The 19,501-nt window shown below is 37.9% G+C and overlaps 5 protein-coding genes across 5 annotated transcripts; 3 read left to right on the top strand and 2 right to left on the bottom strand.

Annotated features, from left to right (window-relative positions):
* Nucleotides 1-2,292: 2,292 nt before the first annotated feature.
* Nucleotides 2,293-4,697, top strand: LOC104786207 (galactan beta-1,4-galactosyltransferase GALS1-like). Its single transcript, XM_010511562.3, has 2 exons — nt 2,293-3,911; nt 4,179-4,697. Exons 1-2 carry the CDS (start codon nt 2,740-2,742, stop codon nt 4,531-4,533), a joined length of 1,527 nt encoding a protein of 508 aa, XP_010509864.2. The 5' UTR covers nt 2,293-2,739; the 3' UTR covers nt 4,534-4,697.
* Nucleotides 4,698-5,050: 353 nt separating this feature from the next.
* LOC104786206 (protein LYK5) lies at nt 5,051-7,715 on the bottom strand. Its single transcript, XM_010511561.3, has one exon. It carries the CDS (start codon nt 7,443-7,445, stop codon nt 5,286-5,288), a length of 2,160 nt encoding a protein of 719 aa, XP_010509863.1. The 5' UTR covers nt 7,446-7,715; the 3' UTR covers nt 5,051-5,285.
* A 971-nt stretch (nt 7,716-8,686) lies between these two features.
* On the bottom strand, nt 8,687-9,556 carry LOC104786205 (uncharacterized). Its single transcript, XM_010511560.3, has 3 exons — nt 9,151-9,556; nt 8,976-9,050; nt 8,687-8,889 (listed from the first exon to the last, which is right to left on the bottom strand). The coding sequence occupies exons 1-3, from the start codon at nt 9,313-9,315 to the stop codon at nt 8,836-8,838; spliced, it is 294 nt and encodes a 97-aa protein (XP_010509862.1). The 5' UTR covers nt 9,316-9,556; the 3' UTR covers nt 8,687-8,835.
* Nucleotides 9,557-10,119: 563 nt separating this feature from the next.
* Nucleotides 10,120-12,556, top strand: LOC104786204 (cinnamoyl-CoA reductase 1). Its single transcript, XM_010511559.3, has 6 exons — nt 10,120-10,680; nt 10,946-11,115; nt 11,208-11,393; nt 11,476-11,641; nt 11,730-11,919; nt 12,073-12,556. Exons 1-6 carry the CDS (start codon nt 10,338-10,340, stop codon nt 12,203-12,205), a joined length of 1,188 nt encoding a protein of 395 aa, XP_010509861.2. The 5' UTR covers nt 10,120-10,337; the 3' UTR covers nt 12,206-12,556.
* A 25-nt stretch (nt 12,557-12,581) lies between these two features.
* Nucleotides 12,582-15,095, top strand: LOC104786203 (SWI/SNF complex subunit SWI3B). The gene is made up of 6 exons (XM_010511557.3): nt 12,582-12,931; nt 13,040-13,437; nt 13,573-13,983; nt 14,338-14,464; nt 14,554-14,669; nt 14,769-15,095. Exons 1-6 carry the CDS (start codon nt 12,772-12,774, stop codon nt 14,940-14,942), a joined length of 1,386 nt encoding a protein of 461 aa, XP_010509859.1. The 5' UTR covers nt 12,582-12,771; the 3' UTR covers nt 14,943-15,095.
* The last annotated feature ends 4,406 nt before the right edge of the window (nt 15,096-19,501 follow it).

Here is a 19,501-nt window from a genome sequence, read left to right as displayed (position 1 = left end):
ATTTTTAAAATAACAGAATATTTAGCAGTATAATTATAGGTGTGAGGCCAAAAATTATGTGATGAATAGAAAGATTTGAATATTGTCAATATTAAATCCAACTAAAACTTTGTACTTGATTAACTATTAAGAGGAATAGAAAAAATAATATATTAAATTTATTTTATTCGAAAGAAATACAATTAATAATAAAATCCATACATTATCGTGCTTAACCCAAAATATTAATACAAATGAAATCCTTTATTTCTTAAAGAAGTAGTTATGTAGTCTTCATGGGTTATTTTGATTTTCTTTCTGGGATTTGGTAAACTGTTTCTTTTGGTTAAATACTTAAACAGAATCTTGATCTTATGTGTCTGGTCATTTGCTTCATGATGTACCGCATTTGAAACCTTTTCAAATGTAGGAGTTGGATATTAAACTGATAACTTGATCATCATAAAACTTTGAATACTTACCGAGTAAAGGTTCGCAATTGGTAAAAGATCCTGTTATATATTAATCTCCAAAGTATCATAGGAAAAATTATCCAAAAATAGCGAATCAATCAATTTAATTTCTTTTTTGTTTGCTCTGACTATTATGCTCGAAGAATGTATATATAGGTGAGGATAGGCATGTCTAGGGTTTTCGTTTATGGGGATTTTTTTTTTGCCAATAAATACAATGGTACAAAGATGTAATTAAATTAGAAAATTTGAGGGGACTTTGCTAAATGGTGCACTGAGCTCTGTAATGCTGACACATCAGTTTTTTCACCAAAATGTTTCTCTTTTAATATATAGGGATACTAAATAATCTGTTTGGCTCCAATTTTTTTGCTAATCCTAACTCATTTAGTATCTGTTTGGCTCGATGATTAAGTCTAATTTGAGTGGTATTTCATGTAATAATCTCTTAATTTATGTCTACTAATTAAAAATGCTTCCCTTTTAACAGTATAGATAAACATATGATCTCATAGTTATCCCAAAAACATATAATTCTCATAGAAAGAAAAGTTTATAAAAAAACTAGAAAAGGTGAAAGTACGGAGAGGACAATCTCACTTGTACTTCTTGTTAGCTTACTTATCATATTTGCCTCAGGTATTTACTTATGAATCTCCTCCTCCTACTCTTGCTGCAAATTTCCAACTTCTCCACCATTGTCTTATCTCTGAGGGCGTATCATAAGAAAGATTATAAAGAGGAGTATACGGTAAGACCAAACACCGTCACACATGTCGTCATCTCCAACGAACTGTATGATCTGAAGAAAAGAAATAACGCTGGCTTCGTATGCTCTCATGGTCCCAAGATTTGGCGGCAGAGCAAGCCAGGAGAACGGTATGCTATGATTCGGTTCAAGAACGACGGTAAACAAAGGTACATGGTCACAAATTGCCATGCCCGGTCGAACGGCGGGTTTGTGAATTTTGATATCTTTTTGCAACCGGACTACTCCGCTAATTGTTACCCTAGTCTTAGTAATAACACAATAATCCTGAGTAAATAATGTTTACTAGTATATCTTTTTTTCTTCTAAATTATATTTTTGGATAATAGCGTTAACAACGAAAAGCCAAAAATAAAGAGAAGATGAAGGGCTTTTTTACCTTCTCTTTAAATTACGAGCATAATTTTACTTTTTGACTTGGAAGCTAAAATCAGTTCCTCTACAAAGATTCTCTCTGTCTGTCGGTTGCACAAGGGATGATCACATACATTGCGTTACACGCTTAAGGCTTAGCTCGACCAAACATACAAAATGTACTCGATGATTAGAAAGTCTTCTTCTTTGATTGAAATTGATTGTAACAACTCCCACCGACAATATTTCTTCTCTCTTTATATATATAATTAATCTCACAATCTTTGAAAATAGTTCATAGAAACAAATAAAAAAATGAAATGATGAAAAATAAAAAATACTACAGAATACTACATACTGTATATGGTATATCATTCAGTTTTGTGAATGTGACACACATGACCTCCTTTATTGACGTTTTAAGTTCGGGTCGGGGGAAAACAAACAAACAAGTCTTCAATGCATGTTAATCGCATTCGCATTTAATTTTACACATTTGCTTGTTTACTACTACTAAAATCTAAAAACTAATAAGAAGTCTTGCGTCGTACGTTTCCCCTCAAGAAAAACAACATCATGTCTTAAATAGAAATATTTTAGTATACTCTAAGCACTATCCCACCACCCCACCTTCCATACTTCGAATTTTGACTGTTCGATACCTTTTTTCAGTTATTCCCTTTAATAAAAATAGGTTACAAACTCTTTAACTTTCTTCTTTTCTTGGGAATTCACAAACTCTTTAACTAGTGAGTACATCATCTTTACGTTGATTCGATTTGTAACCAAAAAGCCAAAAAAAATGATCAAGTTAAGCACCGTTACGCCAAGTTGGCACGGGTGTTGGGTCCATTAGCTGTCAATTCAGAAGGAGCCAGCAACGATCCAACCAATAATACTAAAAACAAAGAAGAGTCTAGTGTCGTTTTCGTAATTCAAAAGAGATCGAAGCCTACTCTCGTATACCAACAACCTCCACCACCATGATATGTGAGACAGCCACGAGTCCCTCTTTTTATTTTACACACCGTGTCGGCAAAGCCTTCCCTCCTCGTCACTTCTCTCTGACGCTTGTCGTCACACTTTGTAAAAAATAAAAATAATTAAACCGAACCGAAGAAACGGTGCGTTTTATACTCACCGGCGCCGGAAAAAAAAACAAACATGAGGAAGGAGGTCTTACCGCCGGTTCTCTCAACAACCACCACAGTCTGCTTCGAGAAGAAGCCATTAATTGCTACATTGCTAGCTCTCTCCCTCGTTATGATTATCTGGAACCTTCCTCCTTACTACCACAACCTCATCTCCACCGCTCGTCCCTGCTCCGCTGTCATCACAACCAACGTACTCTCCTCATCCAACTTCACTACCTCTCTCTCCACCACACCGGAGACGACGAAGACTAATTTCACCACCTCCCTCTCAACCACAACAACAACAACAACTCCAGCTGCTTCTTCTCAGAAATACGATTCAAAACCCTCAGATCCAAACAAACGAGTTTTCCAACCTTTCGGTAACGCGGCGGCGCTGTTCGTACTCATGGGAGCTTACCGCGGCGGTCCAACGACGTTTTCCGTTATCGGACTCGCATCGAAACCGATCCACGTCTTCGGGAAGCCATGGTACAAATGCGAGTGGGTATCAAACAACGGAACCTCGATTCGAGCTAAAGCGCAGAAGATTCTACCGGATTGGGGCTACGGACGAGTCTACACCGTCGTCGTCGTCAATTGCACTTTCAATTCAAACCCTAACTCCGATAACACCGGAGGTAAACTCATTCTCAACGCTTACTACAACGAATCCCCAAAACTCTTTGAACGATTCACTACCTTAGAGGAATTACCCGGAATCTACGACGAATCTAAATACTCGCCGCCGTATCAATACGATTACCTCTACTGTGGCTCGTCGCTGTACGGTAACGTGAGCGCTTACCGTATGAGAGAGTGGATTGCTTACCACGCTTGGTTCTTTGGTGATAGATCGCATTTTGTTTTCCATGATGCTGGTGGAGTGTCTCCAGAAGTTAGGAAGGTTCTTGAGCCGTGGATTAGAGCTGGGAGGGTTACGGTTCAGGACATTAGGGATCAGTCTCAGTATGATGGTTACTATTATAATCAGTTTCTTATTGTTAATGATTGCTTGCATCGGTATCGATACGCTGCGAATTGGACCTTCTTCTTTGATGTTGATGAGTATATCTATTTGCCTCATGGGAATACACTTGAATCTGTGCTTGACGAGTTCTCGGTTAATACTCAGTTTACGATTGAGCAGAATCCAATGTCTAGTGTTCTTTGCTTAAACGACTCCTCTCAAGATTACCCCAGGTACTAATCTCAGCCTCAAAAAACACTTATAATGCAATTTGGAATCTACAAGATTAGTGATAGCACTTTGGAGCATTGTTTTGTCTTTAGGATAGATGATACTATTAGGATCGAATCTGATGTTTCTGGATATAAAGGTGAAAAGGAACACACTTGTTTCTTGTTAGGATGGAATCTGGAAATTAGTTTTTTCACATTGATTCAAGCTGCATAATGGTAAGTAACACACTTGTTTCTTACTTTTTGTGGGGGTTTTGTTTTGTTCAGGCAATGGGGATTTGAGAAGTTGCTGTTTAAGGATTCAAGAAGGAATATTCGGCGTGATAGGAAATACGCGATCCAAGCGAAGAACGCGTTTGCTACAGGAGTTCACATGTCTGAAAACATAGTAGGCAAAACGTTACACAAGACAGAGACAAAGATCCGTTATTACCATTACCACAACACCATAACTGTGCATGAGGAGCTTTGCAGAGAAATGTTACCCGATTCAGCCAAGAAGAGAGTGACATTGTACAATAAGCTTCCGTATGTGTATGACGACAACATGAAGAAGCTAGTGAAGACGATTAAAGAGTTTGAGCAGAAAAAACTTGGGACGGATGTGAAGAATTTCTCATGACCACGAACACCAACTATATAACTTAATCTCTCTAATAAAGCATTTTGTCTATAAAGGTATAGTTTTATTTCTCTGTTTACTTGTATCCATTTTTCCTTCTGTTTTGTCCTCTTTTACTACTCCATTTCATTAATGACTTTTAATCAATAGTACTATTTTTTCAATTAGTTGTGTACATTAAACTTATAAAAATCAGAGTCACTCAAGACCTTGGACATACGAAACATCGTTGGTTTTGTCACAAGTCAATAATTGATTTAGCTAAAGGTTTTTAAAATCATTGATTCATTCAATGATTCATTCGATGATAGTAACTAGTAGTTGAAACTCTATAAAATACTAACATATACTCCTAATTATTAAAAGCAATTAAGTCAAAGGTGGTTCTTTGGTGTCACTGTGATTCAATTCTTAGGCAAGCCACAGGTAGTTTCTGAATATACAACATATAAGATCATGAGAAGGACCAAACTAAATTCTCTGTCCCTTCTGGTATGGCTATGATTATACATGAAAGTGGTAAGATTCTACTTGTCATTGGAAGAAAATGAACTTTTCTGAAGTACAAAACACTACTAAAGCAAATATGCCAAAGATCTAAATAAAGTTGCTCTATCATACAATATGTTTTTTATTATACTTTGTTTCACAATGTGGTCCTTATTTTATCTATTAACTTAAATATTTGGCCTTATCTAAAATCTAAAATCTAAATACTAGTTATTGACATTAAGAACAAAAAAAAAAATGAACTAGTGGCCAAGAGAGCCTGAATGTAGAAGGTCATGAGAAGGCTCCCAATCAATGGAAGAGGAGACGATCATCGAGAGCGTGGTTAGAACCTCAGATACCAATGGGCGCGAGTTGAGATCAGTAGCGACACAGCTCTTGGCAAGTTGAGCCATGGTATAAGCCAGCTCCAACGGATACTCATTCCCTAGAGATGGATCCATGAACTCTTTCAACTTCTCTCTCACATTCTCTCCTCCAAGCACATCGTTTATCTTTTTACACAACATCTCCACTTCTTCCTCTTCTCCCTCTTCGCCTTCTTTCTTCTTCTTGTGTATCGTCACTGCTTCTCTCCCTGAAAGAAGCTCAAGAACCACAACTCCAAAAGCAAACACGTCTAGTTTCGGAGTTATAACTCCGTTCTCCACATACTCTGGAGCTAAGTAGCCTTGCGTTCCTTCAACATGTCTCGTCAACTGAAGATCAAGATCACCACCTTCATCAAGAATCCTCGCAACCCCGAAATTAGAAACCTTGGCTCTAAAATCAGAATCAAGAAGTACGTTTGTAGATTCCAAGTTCTTATGTATATGAGGCGGCGTTACGTAGTTATGAAGATAATCCAACGCCTCTGCCACATCCCTCGCTATCTCAACTCTCTGTTTCCACGTCAGAGTCTTCTTCTTATCCGATGAGTGAAGCCAATCACTAATCGATCCATTCTCCGAATACTCGAACACAAGATACGAGGTTCCTTCACGGATGCAAAAACCAGAGAGACGGATGATATTGGAATGGTTTAGCTTCTTCAAGAGATTGATCTCAGAGGAAGAGACATCTCCTTTGATCACTTTCACAGCCGCATCGTCACCGTTGATCGTAGCGCGATACACAGAGCCATTGATTCTGTTCACTTCGCTGAAGTTAGAAGTAGCGGATTGAAGATCGTTGAATCTGTATAGTGTTAAAGACTCGATTGCTGATTTTAAACCAAAAGCTTCTGATGAGTTTGATAAATCAATTGACCATTGGCTCGTCGTTGTGGGAAGAGACTGTTTGGTAGATGAATCAGTGAACTTGTTCTGTTCCGTCGCCGTCGCCGTCGTCGTTGTTAATTTCTTCTTAGACTTTCGTCTGTAGAAGAAGAGAGCTAAAATTGAGATTAAGAGAAGCAAAGCAGCAGCTCCGATTCCGATTCCGATGTAAATCCATTTGTGAGAACAAGAAGAAGATCCCGGAGGATCCACCGGCGTTGTTTGCGGCGGCGGAGCAGCAACAGGAGGTGGAGGAGGCGACGGAGATAAAACGATTTTGGATGGTTCGGTTCTGAGAGGAACAAGAATCGGAGTGAAGAAGAAGATAGTGTCTGATTCTGATTTAAGCTCGTTACCTTCGGCTATACCGGCGGTTGTGCTGTTGAACATATCGGCGATGACGGAGATACTATCTCCCATAGCGACTAAGTAAGTCAAGAGGTATTTAAATCCGGCGGCGGATTGTTTCGCGGTGGGGCAAGCACATCGGAGAGGAACGAGGAGGTTTAATCCGGGGGTAAGCTGTCTCTCGCCGTAACGGTTCTGTGACATCATGGCTTGACACGTGGATAAAGCTTGGTAAGTATCGTTAGCCACCGAGAAATAAGTCTCTTCTCCTCTGTTCCCGGAGAGATTGTAAGTTGCGTTGTGCTGGTAAAATCCTGATGAGGAGGTGGAGGAGGAGCAGGAGCAGTTAGCTGGGATGACGACTAGTTGACGTGTACGGATCGTGGTGGTGATGGTGGGGAGGTCGTTGGTTGTTTGGATCTCGGTGGCGGAGACGTTGAGGAGTTTGGCGATTGAGTCAGCCGTGTTGTACGGTGGTTGAGACCAGAAAGTGAGGTAAGAGCGGCAAGAGGTTGGGCCGTTACAGGTGAATCCGTTGGTTATGTTGTCGAAAGTGCGGACCTCGCAGGCGAGCTGGTGGTTGTTCACGTACGGTTGCTGAGCTGTCGACGGTGACGTGGCGAAGAAGAGGAGGAGTAAGGTGGAGATAGAGAGCAAGTGGAGTGCACGCGCGGCCATGGTTGTGAGTGTGTTATGTAGTTTTGATTTCGAAGTGAGCACAAGAACTTCTCCTGAATTTAAACATAGGATCATTAGATTCAGACCAAAGGAGACGGCGAGGATTATATTAGTCAACATAAACGCGTCGTATGTGTTGACTTTTTCGTCGTTTTCTCATTGGTCGGACCATTGTTAAAGATGAGGAAAAAAATGATAAGTGGGGTTGTAGATGAGAAACTTGGTACGTCTTTATAATTTTCTAAAGTATTGACTGGGTCAGTCAATTTGTTTAGTACTCTAGACATGAAACAAAAGTAAATCATACTAAACATTGGATTTTTCTCATGCTGGTGTTAGATCTTCTTTGAAAGAGACATTTCATCCTCTAGTAATCACAGATACACTTACAAATCTTACAAGAAACCAAAACTTTTACGTAGATTTCTGTTGCTGAGAATAATATGAGAAATTGTTGGCTGCACAAGTTTTTTTGATGAATTCTAATTTGGTTAACGACGAAGGTTAAGGCATTCTTCACCGTCAATCTAATAGTCTTCTAGGCGATATGGCGTTGTTTCTTGGATGGAAAGATATTCATTTGGTCTATGGTATGATGATGTTGGAAGATCTAACTGGCACCACCATTTTCTCCTCATCCTCTTATACGGAAGATTTAATTCTAGAGTTTCGAGATGAAAACTCTCCCATATCAAAGTCAAGCGAGTTGGCCCGGAATGAACCTGCTAACTAGTTTGACAAATAATGACACGACTATCAAAGTGATCCATGAACAAAGAACTTTTGGATTCCAAACTCATGATCCTAAAAAGGTCTACCAAAGAACTTGCAACGCAAAACGTATGGTTCTCATGGATACAAAATCCAGTAGATGGACTCCATTAACACACAAGATGATGGACACTAAAAGCATATTGCTCCAAACACACAAGTCTTTCGACTAGCATAGTGGGACGAATTTTCATCATAATACTCAACAAAAAGAACATAGGTCCATTGTCAAATGCATCAGGAAGATCATTCTCCCGTTTCCAATCAAACTAAAGAATGGGACATACTATCCTAAAATGCCGCGAAAATTATCGCCCATCCTTGTGGCATAACACAATTATAGTAGAACAGAACATATCAACTACACAATAATTGCAAGGACCTGAAATGATGTAATTAGATACACCTCACCAATTTAAAAGGGTAAGCAAGGATTCTAATACAACATGTATAAGTCTTCCAGCATCAGTTTCACAGATGGAAATAAAAAACGTGGCAAACTTCAAAAAGTTTACAGTAAAAAATGAAGTATCAGATCCGTTATCAACCTCACTCAATGCCATATAAAAACCCTTCATGAAATGGTTGGGTAACAACAAAAAAGTTTCCATCTTTTATTCGTTGTTGTAAGTGACAACTATAGTGTCTATACATGATCTTTCATCTATAAGGGAACCTGACAAAAACAGTAGAAGCTAACTTACAACCAGAGATGTTCAAACTTACAGAAAAAACAAACTCAATCTTGTGGCTTATCAGATCTGTTCTTGTTTCCATATATCAAACCAGTAACCTACAAATAACATTTAATAAACCATTGATACTCGAAACAACATTCAAAACGAAACATCATCGAAAAAATGAAGAACGTTCGAAAACCTGAGGATCAGCAATTGGTTTCCTTTTCTCAACGTACTGATTTGGATCAGCCATTGCTGCAAGAGCTGCTCTAGCCTAGTTTTAAACAAGAGAGACAACCCAGAAAAATGAAAGATAAGAGATTCATTCCCATAAATTATATAAGATTGTGAAATTAACAAAAGATTGTGGGTACCTCTTGTTCTTTTTTAAGATCTTGAGCTGGCTTAATCCAGAGAAAGTAAGCAATAGTACCGGCGACGACCCAGGAAGCGGCACTCTGACCACCTCTAAGACCACCCATGGAGTTACCGATGAAAGACCTCACGTTCCCAATTGATCTTCTCCAGCTGCTAGCCATTTGATTTGATTTGATTGATGAAGATGGACTCCCCAAATACGACTGGTCTAGGGTTCTTTTGTTGTATCTCTTCTCCGAGGAATTGATTGATTAACTTTGATGATTCTTCGATATGGGAATTGTAAGAAAGTAAAAGCAGCCGATTTGATTTCGATTCGCATTTGCTTGGTGAACACTGCCAAACACTTAACCCGGTCGTCGATACGGTTTTAAGTCTGTTTTCGTTTGTGATTGACATTATGCGGTTGTGATTTCTCCACGTAGCCGAGATCTAATTTATATTGTGGGCCGGAAAAAAAAATTGTTACCGCCAGTCAGCCCATGGATTTTGGATATGTAGCTGAGTAGCCCTAATCTTGACATTAAAGTCAGAAAAAATAAAACCTGTGGAATAAAATTGAAAAAAAATTAAAGTCAGAAAAGTTAACAAGAAAAATTTGGATTGGTAGCATTTGTATATTTGTCCATAACAATTAACTCTGCAGCATTTCATAGTGTTTTTGATTGTAAAATTGTTGTTTTAATACTCGAAATTGATGATGCTTTTGTTAGTAGAATCAAGACTAAAAGTTTTTTTTGTTTTTGTTTTTGTTTTTGTTTTTGTTGTTGTTAACAAATTTTTTTTGATTGGTTTCACTTATTAAGGTCGTTTAATCGATCTAATAATCCACCAACAAGACATTTGGACTTATTGGTTGGAAAAAGCATTAAAAAGTAATTAAATTTTAATTTTGGTTGTTGCAAACATCAATTCCAACCATTAAAAATATATAAAGGTTGCACAATTTTTGATTTTGTCATTTTATACTTTGTTTTCGGCATTGGATTGCATAGTGTTTTCTTTGTATTACCAGAGAAATTTAAACTCGTTTTAATACTTTCAAGACAGTCACTAGTACATTGTTACAAGAGCCTAACGTATTCTAATACATTTATACAACAGAAAACATATGTGAAGGTTTTAAATGGACGACAAGCGAAGTTGAGCAAAAATATACCCATAAGAAAGACTAACGAAGTGGATGAGGAAACATATACTAAAGAATAAAGATAGCGATATTCCAAAATATATGACAGGGGAAGGGAAGATTGTGAGATGGGGTCGGTGTGTGTGTGGAGGCAGATGGTCAAACAGTCCACCTGGCATTTGGACAAGGAAGAAGAAGAAAAATCAAAAACCATCTCCGTCGGCCGATTTTAAATTAAGACTCTGCTCTGTTCTCGGTACTATCAAGAGATCGAAAATGGCTGTTGTGCAGAAAGGGAAGGTTTGTGTAACCGGTGCCGGAGGTTTTCTTGGTTCGTGGGTCGTCGATCTTCTCCTCTCTAGGGATTACTTCGTCCATGGCACTGTCAGAGACCCTGGTACTCTCTACCCCTCCGACCCTTTTCCTCTATCCCTCTTTTAAAAAGTTTCCACCTTTTTTTCCTCACCCATCTCTACTTAATTTGAATATCATCCAAAACTTTGTAGCTCACCTTGTGTGTTCGTGGAAGTATAAAAGTGTGGTCAATATTGCAATTCGTTAGTTTAGATTCGTTAGTTTCTCTTCTGTCTACGGACTTAAAGGTTTAGCCTTTGAGTTTGTTTGTTGTTCTGATGAAGAGTTTTACATGGTTCTTGTTGTAGATAATGAAAAGTATGCTCATTTGAAGAAGCTTGATAAAGCTGGTGACAAACTCAAGCTCTTCAAGGCTGATTTGCTGGACTACGGGTCTCTTAAATCTGCTATTGTAGGCTGCAGTGGTGTCTTCCATGTTGCATGTCCAGTTCCATCATCTTCAGTACCAAATCCTGAGGTGAGAGGATTTCATTCCTACTGTCTATCTAATTAACTGGCTATATGTTGTTACGTTGTCTGGCTCACTCTGCTTCTACTGTGTTTTTGCAGCTAGAATTGATCGCACCAGCTGTGGATGGCACGCTGAATGTGCTTAAGGCATGCATTGAAGCAAATGTTAAGCGTGTTGTGTATGTGTCCTCTGTAGCTGCACTTTTCATGAACCCATTGTGGTCAAAGAATCAAGTGTTGGATGAGACCTGTTGGTCTGATCAGGATTTTTGCAAGAAAACTGAGGTTAATGCATATTGGAACCCTGATCTCACTTGTTGAATCACACATTCTTTCTTTCTCAAATCTGACTTTAGTCTCTCTGCAGAATTGGTATTGTCTGTCAAAGACACGAGCAGAAAGTGAAGCTTTTGCATTTGCAAAACAAACCGGACTTGATCTTGTCAGTATTTGCCCTACCCTTGTCTTGGGACCTATACTGCAGCAGCACACAGTAAATCCTAGTAGCCTGGTTCTTCTCAAGCTTATTAAAGGTATAAACAAGCCTCATCACATCTGGGATTGTTAAAAGCAACTTGGTATATTACTTGGTCTTGATTTTTTTACTTGAATGTGTTGCAGAGGGTTTTGAATCACGTGATAACCAAGAACGACATTTGGTAGATGTGCGTGATGTGGCTCAAGCTTTACTCTTGGTTTATGAGAAAGCAGAAGCTGAAGGTAGATACATTTGCTCATCCTACTCGGTTAAAGAACAAGAAGTTGTTGAGAAGCTGAAGAGTCTTTATCCAAATTACAACTACCCAAAGAGGTAAGCAAACAACAGCACATCTATCTGCTCGATTTGAGTAAAAACCATTAAGCCTTAATAAATTGTTTTTGTTACTTTCCTTACCTTTAGATCAGTGTATAGAGTATCTTTAAGACCTTAACTTTGATCCAAACTCTACTTATCCAATGTCAGTTACATCGAAGCGGAAGAAAAGGTGAAGTTGAGTTCAGAGAAATTGCAGAAGTTGGGTTGGACTTCCCGTCCTTTGGAGGAAACACTTGCGGATTCAGTAGAGAGCTACCGGAAAGCTAAGCTTGTCGACTAAAAACTTGGAAAGAAGAACAAAAAAGTGGGTTGGTCATGTTCTTGGCTCTATATGTTAAGTGTTCTCATCTGCAATGCACACAACACCTCTCTCTTTCATCTTTTACTCAATAATAAAGAGTTGTGCACATATTTTGGCTTCTGTGTACTTATCTGCAAATGGTGTTACTTTCTAGTTTCAGACTTCAGAGTGTCGAAAACATTAAATTTTCTACTTTTCTCTGTTTATGAATTGTTTGGAAGTTTATAACACTGTAAGTCTGTAACTGTAAGATGCACTGTAAATTACAGACTGTAATGGTGTTGTATGACCGAGATCTTAGTCCGGTGAAATGATGAAATTAGTTCATAACTCAACCAGTTAATTAAACCGGTCTAGTATACTATCAAACGGGGAAATAAACCAAGATAGTATTATAATCGGTCTATATATAAATTTGTACTGTACTTGGACCGGACTCGGACCTGAATCAAAACCGGACCCATACTCGTTTTGCGCCGCTCGGGTAACTAGATTTTTTCTTCTCTTTCGTAACTCCGGCGAAGTAGCGTTAGTTGAACTGAGTCATGGCCGCGAAAGCTTCCGATTCCGGCGGATCTGGGGAAATTCTCCCGATTACTCCCTCTCTCTCCGAAACTACGTCAGGAGTCACCGCAGCTTCGCAATCGACTCAACCGCCGTCTTCTACTTCCGATGTCGATGCTGTCTGCGTCCCTAGCTACTCCCGTAAGTCTACAAACACCGAGGAACCTTGGATTTAGTTTTCTTCATATTGTTCTTCTTCACTGTTTTCTTATGGATTTTGTACTCCGTGCCATTAATTTGACCAATTAGGTTGGTTCTCGTGGACTGGCATCGACGATTGCGAGGTCCGGTCACTACCGGAGTTCTTCAATTCGAAATCTTCTTCCAAAAACCCTAAGTTTTACATGTACTTGAGGAACTCAATCATTAAGCAGTACAGAGACGACCATCCTCGGAAGATTAGTTTCACTGACGTTAGGAGAACCCTAGTCAGTGATGTTGTCTCTATTCGTCGCGTTTTTGACTTTCTTGAGTATTGGGGACTTATCAATCATTCTAGCTCCTCCTCTGCTAAGCCTCTCAAGTGGGACGAAAAGTCCGCCGGAGATGCTTCTTCTGAGCCTCCCACAACTGTCAAAGAAACTGCCAAGAGAATCTGTAATGGCTGCAAATCTATTTGCAGTGTAGCTTGTTTCGTCTGTGATAAGGTTTGATAATTTACTACTCTTCGTTCCAGTTGCACTCAATATAGGTTTCACTGAGTTTTGTTGTCTCTTGGATGTTGGCACTAGAAACATAATAGCAAAGCTTATGAAAGTAAGTACGTTTTTTTTTCGTTTCAGTATGAGTTGACATTGTGTGCGAGGTGCTATGTCCGTGGTAACTATCGAGTTGGTATTAACTCCACAGAGTTTAAGCGTGTTGAGCTTAGCGAGGAGTCAAAAAAAGTGTGGTCTGAAAAGGAAACGCTGCAGCTGATGGAAGCTGTTATGCACTATGGAGATGACTGGAAGAAGGTTGCAACTCATGTTACTGGTAGAACCGAGAAGGATTGTGTTTCGCAGTTTGTCAAGCTTCCTTTTGGGGAGCAGTTTGTAAAAGAGTCTGACTCTGAGGATTCTTTGGAGGCATTTGATCAGATCAAGGGCTCTGCTGATCTTGAATCTGGAGGAAGTGATAAAGAAGGTTCTTCTCCCAATAAGCGGATGAGATTGACACCTCTTGCAGATGCAAGCAACCCAATTATGGCTCAGGTTTTAAATTTTACTACAATCTGAGTACAGTATATGTGTTCTCTCTCTCTATTTGTGTCAAGTGTTCAACATGCATGAGTACAACTAACATTCTTTAGAATTTAGTCAATTGTGTTGTTAGGCTGCTGAAGAATATTCCAGTGTCTGCACTGGGCTGTTTCATGACTTGCACAAATCTCTTTTAAAGACTCGCCTTAAATTATTGAACTCTAGTATTATCGAATTCTTGGTGACATATAAGGGCATTCAGGAGTTATATACGTATTAGATCATTTCGTACTTGTGTTACATCTCCATTGTTATGCTTCATTTTTCCAACTCTGAATGGGATTCTTCATATCATGTCGTCTTCAGGCTGCTTTTCTTTCAGCCTTGGCTGGCACAAAAGTTGCAGAAGCAGCAGCTCGAGCGGCAGTGACAGCTTTATCTGATGTGGACTACGAGGCTGAAAAAAATGCCAGTGGAGACCCAAATCGACAAGGTATCAATGACCAAGCTGTCTCTATTTGCAGTTCATTTCTGTCTCAAGCCAAACCCACTAGTGACATTTTGTTTTTTTCTGAGACACAGAGGCCAATGGTGGTGAAATCACCAACTCAAAAAGAGCTTGGGCTGATGCAAAATCTCTGATTCAGAAGGAAGAGCAAGAGGTAGAAGGAGCCATCAAAGAGATCGTAGAAGTGGAGGTCAGTAACAATCTCCAAGTTCCCATTAACTATATTTTTGTGTGTGGTTGGTTATGCTTGTTTTTGATTGATTTTGAAAAACAAAATTGGGGTTCACAGATGAAGAAGATTAGAGATAGGATTGTCCATTTCGAGAAACTGGATTTGGAAATGGAGAGAAGCCGGAAACAATTGGAGGATATGAAGAACCTGCTTTTCACTGATCAGTTAAACATTTTCTTCCACACAAGAAAAGCCCGGAAATCTGAAGATAGAGTAGATGTTCAAACTTAGACGTTAGAACGCACTTAAAATTCGAAACTGTTTATTTCTTCTTCGAATTTTGCCTTGTTAAGAAGATGACTCATTGACTCGTATTGTAGTTTACTTGAGATGTGTGAGGTAACGAAATGAGATGAGATCGAGTATTCGAGTTGGTGGTATAAATAAGGGTGGGTCGGTATATAACTAAGCCAAACCGAATTGCAACTGCAACGAAGCATATATATATGTTCAAACGAACTAATTTTCCATCTTACTCTACAGTCTACAGTAATAAATTTGCCCGACTGGATACAGGGATTAAATGGTATGTAACTATTTTATGGTTAGAAAGAAAACTAATTTAGCTGAATACATATGATTGATTCATAAAAACTTGAGCTGAATCTATCCTGTACGTTTTAAAATCCTACTCCCTCCGGTTTTTCTTATTTGTCGTTTTAGAGCTTTGCACACAAATTAAAAAAAATAGATAAATATTATATCTTTTTTTTAATATATTTTCTAATTTTTTTAGGGAGAAAAGCAAAAATGCCCCTTTTTCCCTTCCACTTTTTAAAAATGTCCTTAAGAAGTAGCCCTGGGCATATTACCCGGACCCAAAACCCGAACCCGAACCCGACTATTCAGGTCGGGTTCGGGTTCGAGTATTGTATAAAAACCCTATCGGGCTCAATACCTCTGAGGTTCGGTTACCCGATCGGATTCGGGTATTACCCGAACCCGAATGCCCACCCAAACTAACCCGAATTAAATGTAAAAATATGTATTTTAGGGGATTTGAACCCACAACCTTGAACATTTACAGGTACATCATTAACCATTTTGCCACTTCAGTTTTTCTGTCTCAAAAAGAAATGTTAAATATTTATATATATACAAGTTTTCTAAAATTTATAAAAAAATAAAATTTAGTTTTTTTTTTTTTTTTTGTTCATGGTTTGATTGAGTTCGGGTATACCCGAATAACCCGAACCCGAACAGGTATTACCCGAACCCGAACCCAAAAGTATAGAAAACCCGAAAACCCGAAACCCGAACCCGATCGGGTTCGGGAACCCGAATTCCCAGGGCTATTAGGAAGGGTCCATTTTTAAGGATACCCCTTTTTTGGTGAAAAAGACTTTTTTACCCTTAATGAAGGAAACCTAATTTTCTCTCCACTTCGCCGTGCTTCTCTCCCTCCTCAACCGACGATTCTCTCTCCTTCGTTCATCGGCGATTCTGCGCGGCGATTCTCGATCCTTCTTCGCGGCGATTCTACGCTTTCGTCTCTCGTACACGTAATTCCCGACATTGATTCTGGTTCTATCGCAGGCAGGTTCATTCTTTCTTTGTTTCTTTCTGAGTTTATCAATTTGGACTATCGCTTTTTTAAATTTAGGGCTTTTAGATTTCTTTGATATCGATTTGGAATATGTAAACTCTTTTAAATTTGGATTTATGTTCTTTTAAAACAGTTTTTAAAAGCCCCTTCAGTTTCTTTGATATCGATCCAGATTCAGATCTGACGCATTCAGATAGATAATTGTGTTTGATATGGATTTAAAATTAGTAAAGTCTTGTAAATTTGGATTTTTGTTATCTCTTGTAAAACACTTTTTAGAAAGTCCCTGTTAAACCATTTGATATCAATTTTTAGATCGGTCGTAGTTGAATTATGTCGATAAAGTGTGTTGATAAGATGACTTCAGATCGATAACGTGTGATGTTGATTTTTAAAAACCCTTTTAAAACTCTTGTAAATCCGTTGAAAAGTCTAATTAAGTGTGTTTCTTTAACATATGGCATCAAGTGATTTTGAACCCCTTGCACTACCAGAACCAACATATGGCATGGGTTTTGAACCAATTGTTGGAGCAAACATATGTCAACATTCGGACTTAAGCCTAGTTGCCAAAGTTAAACATGCATTAGGAAAAGCATCTTTCACGAAGCTTCAATCTTCCTTCCTTGGGCCTATCATCAATCTTTCGGCCAGAGACATCAAATTTTCTGAGAAAATATTCCACTACTTGATGCTGAGAAGGCTGAAGACAAGAGGGAGAAACTTATGGTTTACAGTCGACATGCAACCTCTTCAGTTCTCCATGAGAGAGTTCTTCCTTACAACAGGTAATTATAAAGTGTCTGCAATGGTTATAAAAGGTTTTAAAACCCTTTTAAAACCCTTTTAAAACCTTTTAAAAACCCTTTAAACTTTAAAATTGTTAAAAGCCCATTAAAACCCTTTTAAAACTCTTTTAAAACTCTTTTAAACTCTTTTAAAACCCTTTTAAAACTCTATTGTAAAAGGGTTTTTCCCGTTTTAAAAGTTTTAAAACCCTTTTAAAACCCTTTTGAAACCCTTTTAAAAGGGTTTTTAAAACCTTTTAAAACTATTGTAAAAGGGTTTTTCCCGTTTTAGAAGTTTTAAAACCCTTTTAAAACTCTTTTAAAAGGGTTTTAAAAGGGTTTTAAAAGGGTTTTAAAACAGTTTATATTAGGCAAATTTGAACAAACTAACATCATTGTTTTATTAAACATAGGGATTCAATGCGAACCTATTCATAGAGAACCAAGGAATAACGGCAAAGATCCCTTTTAAAACCCTTTTAAAACCTTTTAAAACCCTTTTAAAACCTTTTTAAAACCCTTTTAAACTTTAAAATTGTTAAAAGCCCGTTAAAACCCTTTTAAAACTCTTTTAAAACTCTTTTAAACTCTTTTAAAACCCTTTTAAAACTCTTTTAAACTCTTTTAAAACTCTATTGTAAAATGGTTTTTCCCGTTTTAAAGGTTTTAAAACCTTTTTAAAACCTTTTAAAACTATTGTAAAAGGATTTTTCCCGTTTTAAAAGTTTTAAAACCCTTTTAAAACTCTTTTAAAAGGGATTTAAAAGGGTTTTAAAAGGGTTTTAAAACAGTTTCTATTAGGCAAGTTTGAACAAACTAACATCATTGTTTTATTAAACATAGAGATTCAATGCAAACCTATTCATAGAGAACCAAGGAATAACGGCAAAGATCCAATTAGTGAACCATATTCTTGGGCGGTGAGAGGAGATTACACTTTAACTCAACTTCAATATCGACTATTTAATGAACCGGAAGAGGGTGAAGAACCTTTGGATGACAAGGAAAAGGAATGCCTCGCTGCAGTGGTATTAACAGAAGGTATTTTGATGACACCATATTCATTAGAGAAGATACCTCTGTCTAGGCTTAAGCATGCATCGGATTTCGAGATGTATACAGCCCAACCATGGGGCAAGGAATCGTATAACATTCTCGCCACATGCATTCAAAAATTCGATAAAGATTCTTGGTCAAAAGGTCAGTATAGTGTCAAGGGATTTCCCATGGCATTATATATATGGGCCTTGAGTGCTGTTCCAATTTTTGGTGATACATTTGCGAGAAGATGTAATTTTTCCAGAACATTTTATCCACTGATTCTCAACTGGCAATCAAGTCGATATGCAAGGTTTGATGATATTGTTGAAGCTATTAAGACATCAACTTGTGTAAGTTTTGAATTCTATTAAAAGTGTAGTTTTGATTATTCATTGGTTATCTATATTTGATGAGTTTTGTTTTGATGGATTTTGATTATTTTTGTAGGTTGAAGTCAAAACAATAATTGGAGATCCACAAGAATATAAGCATTTGGTTGATAAAGATGACAATGATTTTGAAGAAGTTATTGGCTTGGTTATGAAAGGCTATAGGTTGAAGAAAGAAGAATGGTCTTCTAGATTAGTTGATATTTACTATGCTTTGGGAGAGTTGGGTGACAAAATGGGGGAAAAATTGCCAGTCTTTGAGAAACATGAGAAAAAGGAGAAAAATTTGTCAGATTCTGAAAAACTTGACATAATCCTCTTTATGTTAGATGACTTCAACAAAAGACTAGAAGCCATTGAAGAAGCTGTCAAAACCACATCAGGGGAAGATAAGGATAAAGGAGTAAGATTACAAGATTGCACCTTTTCGCATATATTGGACACTAAACTCTTTAAACTGAGGTCCTTTTTTTTCTTTTCCCTTTGCAGTCTCACGAAGATGAAGATGGACAGAATAGAAATGAAGAGGTTATAAATGAAGAGGTCAGTATCTATTTTAAAAGTTTTAAAAGTCCCACATCAAAGTTTTCTGTTTAAAAAGTGTTTTTAACGGATTTACAACATAACACTGATTAAAGGGCAACCATAGTGACTTAAACCTTTTAAAACCCTTTTAAAACAGAATGTACAACCTTAAAAATGATGTTGTTATATGTTCTTTTGTTTTGTTGCAGGCTGGCAAACAAAATGTTGATGGAGATATTGCTAGAGAAGATTTCGTAGAAAGCCAGTCTGCAGATTCTGTCCGTCCGTCAAACACACAAGATGGGAGCTACGCTGCAGATGATGAAAACACTCAAAAAACTGGTGGTGATGATGGTAATTACTTTGAAGAAACACCAAAGGTACATATATCTAGTATTTTTATAAGTTCTCAAATACCCTTTTAAAAGTCTGTTGTAAACCACAATTGTTATCATCTTTGAAGGATAAATCTCCTTCTCCACGCCCTTCTACACCAAAATT

This window comes from Camelina sativa, chromosome 5 (genome assembly GCF_030686135.1).
Source record: "Camelina sativa cultivar CO46 ecotype springtype chromosome 5, ASM3068613v1".
NCBI lineage: Eukaryota > Viridiplantae > Streptophyta > Magnoliopsida > Brassicales > Brassicaceae > Camelina > Camelina sativa.
This window is presented reverse-complemented; position numbering and strand designations above follow the sequence as displayed.